The sequence below is a fragment of the Diospyros lotus genome, chromosome 6 (assembly GCF_014633365.1).
Source record: "Diospyros lotus cultivar Yz01 chromosome 6, ASM1463336v1, whole genome shotgun sequence".
NCBI lineage: Eukaryota > Viridiplantae > Streptophyta > Magnoliopsida > Ericales > Ebenaceae > Diospyros > Diospyros lotus.
The window spans coordinates 4,771,393-4,778,743 of NC_068343.1; the positions used below are offsets into that span (position 1 = coordinate 4,771,393).

The 7,351-nt window shown below is 34.4% G+C and overlaps 1 protein-coding gene across 3 annotated transcripts; it reads left to right on the forward strand.

Annotated features, from left to right (window-relative positions):
* Window positions 1-476: 476 nt before the first annotated feature.
* Window positions 477-5,599, forward strand: LOC127804281 (uncharacterized). 3 transcript variants are annotated; one of them, XM_052341118.1, is made up of 7 exons: window positions 477-559; window positions 769-917; window positions 1,061-1,194; window positions 1,529-1,700; window positions 2,524-3,237; window positions 4,224-4,412; window positions 5,067-5,599. In XM_052341118.1, the coding sequence occupies exons 1-7, from the start codon at window positions 508-510 to the stop codon at window positions 5,241-5,243; spliced, it is 1,587 nt and encodes a 528-aa protein (XP_052197078.1). In that variant the 5' UTR covers window positions 477-507; the 3' UTR covers window positions 5,244-5,599. The 3 variants fall into 3 exon arrangements, with proteins under 3 accessions (XP_052197078.1, XP_052197079.1, XP_052197080.1); XM_052341119.1 differs by having other exon boundaries at window positions 4,224-4,403; XM_052341120.1 differs by having other exon boundaries at window positions 501-559; window positions 714-917.
* Window positions 5,600-7,351: the final 1,752 nt, after the last annotated feature.

Genomic DNA, 7,351 nt, shown 5'->3' on the forward strand with positions numbered 1-7,351 from the left:
AAAATTAGAAAATGTGTTCTGTTTGAAATTTTGAAAATAATTTTTTAATGATATTTTATTCAATAAATTTAATTATTTAATAAATTATAAATATTTAATGTTAATATATTATTAAAAAATATATACATTTTAAAGTTAATGAATTTTGTAATATTTTTTTCATTACAATAATAAAATATAAATAAATAAATAAATAAATGTGTTTTGAGTTTAAAGTTTGTTTTGGATGAAAACACTCAAAATAATTTTTTGTTGTTTTGATTTTTCTTTATAAATTTTTTTGTTTGTTTTTAAAAATATATTTTTAAAAATAATAAAAAGGACATATTTTTATTATTTTAAAAAATTAAAAATTAAAAATAACTTGAAAATAATAAAAAAAACACGACGTAAAGAGCTTGAAATGTGACGGCCCATTAATTCACCGTTTGGGGCTTCTTTTATCGGAGCTTTAATTGACAATTCAAATTTCAGTTTCCCGGCAAAAATCCCTGCTCGACTGCTCCCATGGAATACGAATCGCTTCCTCTCCAATCCTCTCTCCCTCGCCAACCTAAAGGTCTCTCTCTCTCTCTCTCTCTCTCTCTCTCTCTCTCTCTATATATATATATATATATATATGTGAAATCCCAAATTTCTTATACCATAGTGGAAGAATGTGCTGATCTAAAGGCAGAGTCTGTGCCCTAAACATCTGTTTTCATGCGCGATAGGGGGTTATTATTATCTTTATCAAAGCCGAGTTCTATGAAATCTTCTATCTTTCAGAGTGCGTGAATTTTTCAATTCAAGGCATGGAATCTGTTGTGGCCACCGTCAGTGGATACCAAGGCTTGGAGAGATGCAGGCTCATCAAGCTGATATCTCAGTCGGGTGCAAACTATGTTGGGACCATGTACCAGTCCACAACTCACTTGGTGGGTTTCCTTTTTTTTAGCCATAAGCAATACCATCTGAATTGTTTGTTTTGTGAATCTGTATGTGGTGGTTATGGAGCTACCGGATGTGTCACTTATGTGTAAGATTTATCTTTCTTATTTTCCAACTGAATGATGACCAGGTGTGTTGGAAATTTGAGGGAAGGAAATATGAATTTGCTAAGAAGTTCAAAATTCTGGTAGTTAACCATCGCTGGTTTGAAGAATGTGTAAAACAAAGAAGACGTGTCCCTGAACAACCTTATCTTTCACAAAGGTACAGTGAATTATGATTTTAATTCACTTTATTCCAACATCAATTCATTAGTTTTCTTGATAAACATAGAAGAATTTTTCTGTACCTTTTACCATTTGTTCTTGCAAACTATATTTTGACATTCTGAATCTGTTTGTATCACAACAAGCCTTCCAATGAATTAACATTCAATCTTTAGTTAATTAGCTTCAGATCTGAAAGCAAATAATTTATACCACACAACTGCAGAGAATAATTGATGCCATATGCTGTAGCTAATGCTTAAATAGTGTGGTATATACAGATTGTGTATCCAATTAAAGTTTAATATTTGCGGGATTTTGACTTTGTCCAGTGGACAAGAAATTGGACCATTGCTGTTGGAAGTGCCGCTTGTTTCTGCGAACACTAGTCTCTTTCCCCCTTATCAGGCTAATGCACACAATGATCATAAAGGACCTGTTACTGATATTGGTTATGAAACATCTGACCCTTTTGCTGGCATTCGTTCTCGCTTGCTAAATGAGGTAACAATACAGTCTTTTACATTTGTTGTCGAATTTCTTTCTCCCCTGTCTGCATGTATTAACTAGACATGTTGAGAAGGAATTCAGACAGTGGGGTGGCATTTGAATGCTCTGATGACCTCAGATACATGTGCCGCATTTTAAATTGAAATGAGGGTTTTTAGGTGCTTATAATAATTGATTACGGTTTTCTGTAACTTGCTGGGGCTGCATGGCAGAGCATTTGATGTTTTATAACAGTGGTATTGCTGCTTGAGCTTTAACTAGCCACCATCCTGATTCAGAAATGGAACGGGGAAGAGTTTACTGAAGAGGCTTTCATTTATGACCTCCCTAACTAGAAAGAAAGAGGGGACCCAATAAAGCTTTCATTTACTATGCATATCTGTGTCAAAGTGCCCTGCTCTAGTTGACCATTGACCTGAAATGAAACTCAATTTCCCCTTCTGTTTGTTGAGGATGTGATCAAGATTACTATGCATATCTGTGTCAAAGTACCCTGCTCTAGTTGACCATTGACCTGAAATGCAGCTTAGTTTCCCCTTCTGTTTGTTGAGGATGCGATCAACTTTCAATTGATCACCAGTTTAGCTGGATTTTACAAGCAAAACATTATGGAACTACACTTTGGATTAAAGACTCATGATTATTTAGATTTCATGCTTTATTTAGTACGATTAATTTTCAGGGACCTGCCACTATATTTATTGAATCTTGATTTTTTCTTTTCTTGTAATTGTATTTCAGACACCAACTCTAACTTTGTTAGGATAAGGTGATGTTATGATGATGATGATTAAATTTAATTGTAATTGTATTGCAGAATTTGTTTCCTCAATACTGTACACGCAACAATAGTTCTCGTAAATTAAATAAAAGAGCAGTTGGAATTGAAAAAAGTCTGAACCACGGTTGTTCTGGCAGCAGATGCCATGAGGAGCCTCTGTCATCTAGATTACCTCAAGTGGATGAGGAACCAAATTTTCTTCCCTCTAGGCAATTGCCAAGGCAGAAGGAGAGAAATGTTATTTCAGTTGATCCTTCTAGCAAAAGACGTAGGCTGGTGAAAAAGAATGTCATGGAGTACTTTTTTCCTTCAGACAAAGACCAAAAGTGCAACCAACGTAGTTTTCGCTATCAACACAATGATCTTGCAGTTTCGTCAAGCCATTCAGATGGTACAAGTAATAAGAAGAACTTGAACATTTTGGGAACTTCCAATTGGCGCACCTATGGTCTTGGAGGAACTGGGAAGAGAAGTTCAGAAGTTGACGAGGTGGGAGATTTGAATGATGTTCTAACCCTTTGTGATTCAGATGTACATTCTGGGGATGCTCTGGCTGCTGCAGGAAGACATTTAGAGGATCAGGGTTCTAATGTTAGCACGAATTTAGAAAGGACTGAAAATGTAACTCGACCTGCGTCAACAGATTTATCATGTGTGATATGTTGGACAGATTTCAGTTCAACTAGGGGGGTTTTGCCTTGCGGGCATAGGTTTTGTTTCTCATGCATCCAGAACTGGGCCGATGTAATGGTATATTCTGTTCTTATTCACTTCTTTTATGTGAATTTCATTAGCCTCTTACTTCACATTCTCTAATTATTGGCCATCATTTGTTGACTGCATGTTATTTCTTTTTCAAGTTTAAGCATCTTCTTTGAGAATCTTTATTTTTATATATTCATACCATCTATAATTGAATTGTTGATACTGAATCCAATTAGCTGCTATTTCCATGGCTCCTCTCAGTCAATTGTGGGATGCACATATTTGAGGTAGACTCTAATACGGCCAATCTTTTGGCAATGAAATGACTTTCTAGTTCTCAGTGCACTGTAGATATCTAGTAGAATTACTGTATAATGGTTCTGTTGTTTACTTGGATTTGTATTCAGAGGATTTTTTATGTGATCTGATATTTAAGGTTGCCCTTATGTTCTATTGCTTATGTAGGGCAGCCTTTCTTAGCTTTTCTGATTTTTACAATGTTGATTTATTCGACGCAACTTTTTTCTTCTGCCCCATGCTACGTTACATGACTCTTCTAAGATTCTGAAGGAAACATGTCAGACAGTTGATGCTTGGGATTGGACATGAGATGTGTGTCCAACATATGACTAATTATAGATGACTAATGATTCCAATAATTATCAATAATTCTCGAAGACACTGAAAAGGAGCCATAATTAAGCAACAGTAGGAAATTCACAATAAACATCATAGAACCAAAACCTTTTCTTCCCCTTCTTTGTCACATTTTGGTGCTTAGAGAAAGGCCATATTTCTAGCACTGCAAACTTGACTTTGTCTAATGTTACAATGCAAGTACTTCAACTGTAGGTTTAGATAGGTGCTCAAATTTGAATTTGCATTTTTGTTTCAGATTTTCTATTGAATTTCTGATAATATCTGCCTTTGATGTTTTGTTTATCATGGCTTTCATCAATGCATAATTTCTCTATGATTTATGAATCTATCCCACTTTTGATGTGTGCATGATTTGGTATTTCTTCTTGCAGGCTTCAAAGAGCAAAATTTCCACATGTCCTTTGTGCAAGGCCAGTTTTGTCAGCATAGCAAAGGTTGATGATGCCGCCTCTTGTGATCAGAAAATATTCTCACAAACTGTCCCATATGATCCTTCAATGACAGATGTTTACATTCTTCCAGATCGTGAAACAGAGACTTTTCAGCCTCAGGTTGTGCATGTAATTGTACTTGTTAACCTGTACTCTTGCTGTGTATTTCTTGTCAATTTAAGTAAAATATGATAGCTTTGTTCCTCTTCTTTTCTATATCCCGGCCTGTCTTGGCCGTAAGTTATATTTATTTCTGTTTCTTTTATGAAAAATCAGTGAGGTTCAGGTACTCTATTTTTTTTTTTTTTTTTTCTGTTTTTTCTTTTGGCTACGTAAGGTACTTTATTTTTCTATTTACCATATAATTAAAATGCAGTGTGTTGTCTCGTGAAACATTTATGCATGAGTTTTCCAATCAATCACTTGTCAGTCTCTTAATGGGTTGATCAGCCCTTGCTCTGTTAATTCCTATTCAGGTGCATACATCTACATTTTAGCTGATGGCCGAGAAATCTTGGTTAATTTGCCCGACTTTCTGAACGTGCTATCTTCGGCATCTTCTATGTTTATCATTTTCATGATGTCTTTGCTTTTATTTACTTCATCTTCCTTTAGCATTATCTTTTTGCTAATATGTTTTGGGCCGTGCATAAGTTTGTACCATACAGCATTGAACTAGTCTAGTTTACTGCATGGATTGAGTTTCTCTTTTATAAAGTGTGATTTGCCTTCTCTTCAGGTTTGATGGTTTTTAATTCTTTGTTTCTCATTTCGTGGTTGTAGTCCACAACAACGCTAGTTTGTAGTGAATGCTGTTGCCGGGAACCTGAGGATCTTCTTGTCAGGTGTCATCTCTGCCATATTCGTTGCATCCACTCATACTGCCTGGATCCTCCTCTGCTGCCGTGGACATGTATTCACTGCAAGGACCTTCGGATGCTTTACCATCATCTTCGTTAACTTCAACTCAACGTGACTATCGTCTCTCAAAATTGGAAACTTTCTTGACAAGAAATTTGGTTACAATTCAAATGCTTCAATAAGAGAGGTTTTGCTTTGATCCATTCATGAAAATTTTCAATTAATTTTTTGAAATGATCCTACTTGTATTCTGTAATATCTTGTGGCACTGGGTCATGCTCATGCTCGAGATATTGTGATGCCAAGTTGCTTATAGTTGTACGAATTGCTAAAAAGATAAAGAATAGAGTATGTGGAGCTTTATATGTTTGCTTGCTTGTACGTACGTTATCATTTAAGAATTTTGGGCTGTCAGCACAGAATTCTTTTTAGGAGGGTATTGGGTTTTGGTGAACTTCTATCATAAGAGCTATCATATACTTTTATGAAGCCATCTTTTTGCACATGAACATAGAAAAAAACTAAACTTGATTTTGGGCTTGAATGGTTTGCAAAATTCTGGCTAGTCCTTTGTATATAAGAATGCTTAGCTAGGAAACATTTATTTTTTTGTTAGGGGTCCTCGTGAGTTTGAAACTCTGGCTCTAGGTAGACTTGAGGCAGACTTGAGAACCCATTTAAAACAAGCTTATGAAGTTGGCTTGGTTTGATTTAAGTCGTTTTTCTTTTATTTGGTTCTAGATTAAATTTAAAAGGATAGACCTGATTAACATTGGTTCATGTTTGAGTTAGATTGCTCATGTCCCAATCTAGTGGTCAGAACTTTAAAAATTTGCCCTAAACATAGGATTTCTCTAACGTGTTACTTTTAATTGTTTGATTAATTATATAATTTTTATTTGAACCACTCTCTAAAGTTGGATTGAGCTTATTAGATTAGCTTGTATGTATTTTTGAGATGTTAATTTATATTTAATACCAAAGCAAGTTCTATATATATTAGTATTTTGGTGTACTAAAGATCTTGGAGTATAAATTTTTCATTGGTAAAGTTATTGAAGCTGAAACCTAATTCGATTAACACTGGATTTGATTGGGTTATGTTGTTTCGTTCCTATTTTGTGATTATGCCAATATTAGGGTTTGTTCGTAATTGAATTCGATTTCTATTCATGCCAAATCCTAATCAAGAAAGCCTGAAAGCTGGACAAAACCAATGGCTCAATCACAACTACAGGTGCGCCCCCCCCCCCCCCGGGCGGGGCGCTCCTTTTGCAGCTGCTCATTTGAAGTATTTGCTATTTTTGTCATCCATGCATGTGGGGGGAAAGAAAAAGAAAAACATGTGATCTTTTTATAAAGTTTTTTGATTAATTACGGTCCAACATTTCATTATGTGTTAGCTATGTTAATTGAGTTGTAAATGTAGTTCCTTGATTGATTATGATTCAAACATTTTTAATTTATGCTAATTCATTGATTGAGTTGTAAAGTGGTGGTAATGGATGTATGTTTTTAATAAAAGAATGTACATGTACGTGCATAGTTTGGTCTCTAAGCTCGATCTTCCCTTTATCTTCGTTATACACTATCATTTGGGATATTTTAGAGCTTGAAAGTGCTAAAGTCAATAAAAAAAAATGAAAGAACAACAATAGATTGAGATAATTCACGATTTATTTCACATTAATTTAAATGCTATTAGATGTTTGTAGCATGTTAGATTGGTTTATTTGTCTAACATTTGCTATCAGTCTTTATTTTCCTGTCTTAATATTTTTAAAATTTTAGAAACAGATTCATTTGAAGTTTTGATTTGATTTGCAGTTTTATAGAGTATTTTGATGATATGAGTTTAAGATTTTTTAGGAAATTATTTTTTGAATATTTTGTAATTTAAATAATCTAATTTAATGGCTAAAATAATGATATTTAATTGGGTCTACTTGATGGGTTAAAACCGGGTTGAAATGATCTCACTAAGGTTGATGACGAGACTGTTTTATTGATGTTTTAATTTGGTCATTCAGTGGGCCAGTTTTTCATAGACTGGTGTTTTAATTTGGCCATTCAGTGGACTGATTTTTCATGGGCCATTTGTTAGATGAGGCCATGCTATGTTTTTTAATTTATTATTGGGCCTATTTTATCATTGGCCATTCATGATTTTTAACCTATCATTGAACTTGACATAGTTACCCTTTATT

Bases quoted from the DNA above. Each gene is read 5' to 3' on its own strand.
- LOC127804281 (XM_052341118.1), top strand. From the start codon at position 508: ATGGAATACGAATCGCTTCCTCTCCAATCCTCTCTCCCTCGCCAACCT. The intron at 1,195-1,528 runs GTACAGTGAATT...GACTTTGTCCAG, and splicing joins CAACCTTATCTTTCACAAAG to TGGACAAGAAATTGGACCAT. The intron at 1,701-2,523 runs GTAACAATACAG...ATTGTATTGCAG, and splicing joins GTTCTCGCTTGCTAAATGAG to AATTTGTTTCCTCAATACTG.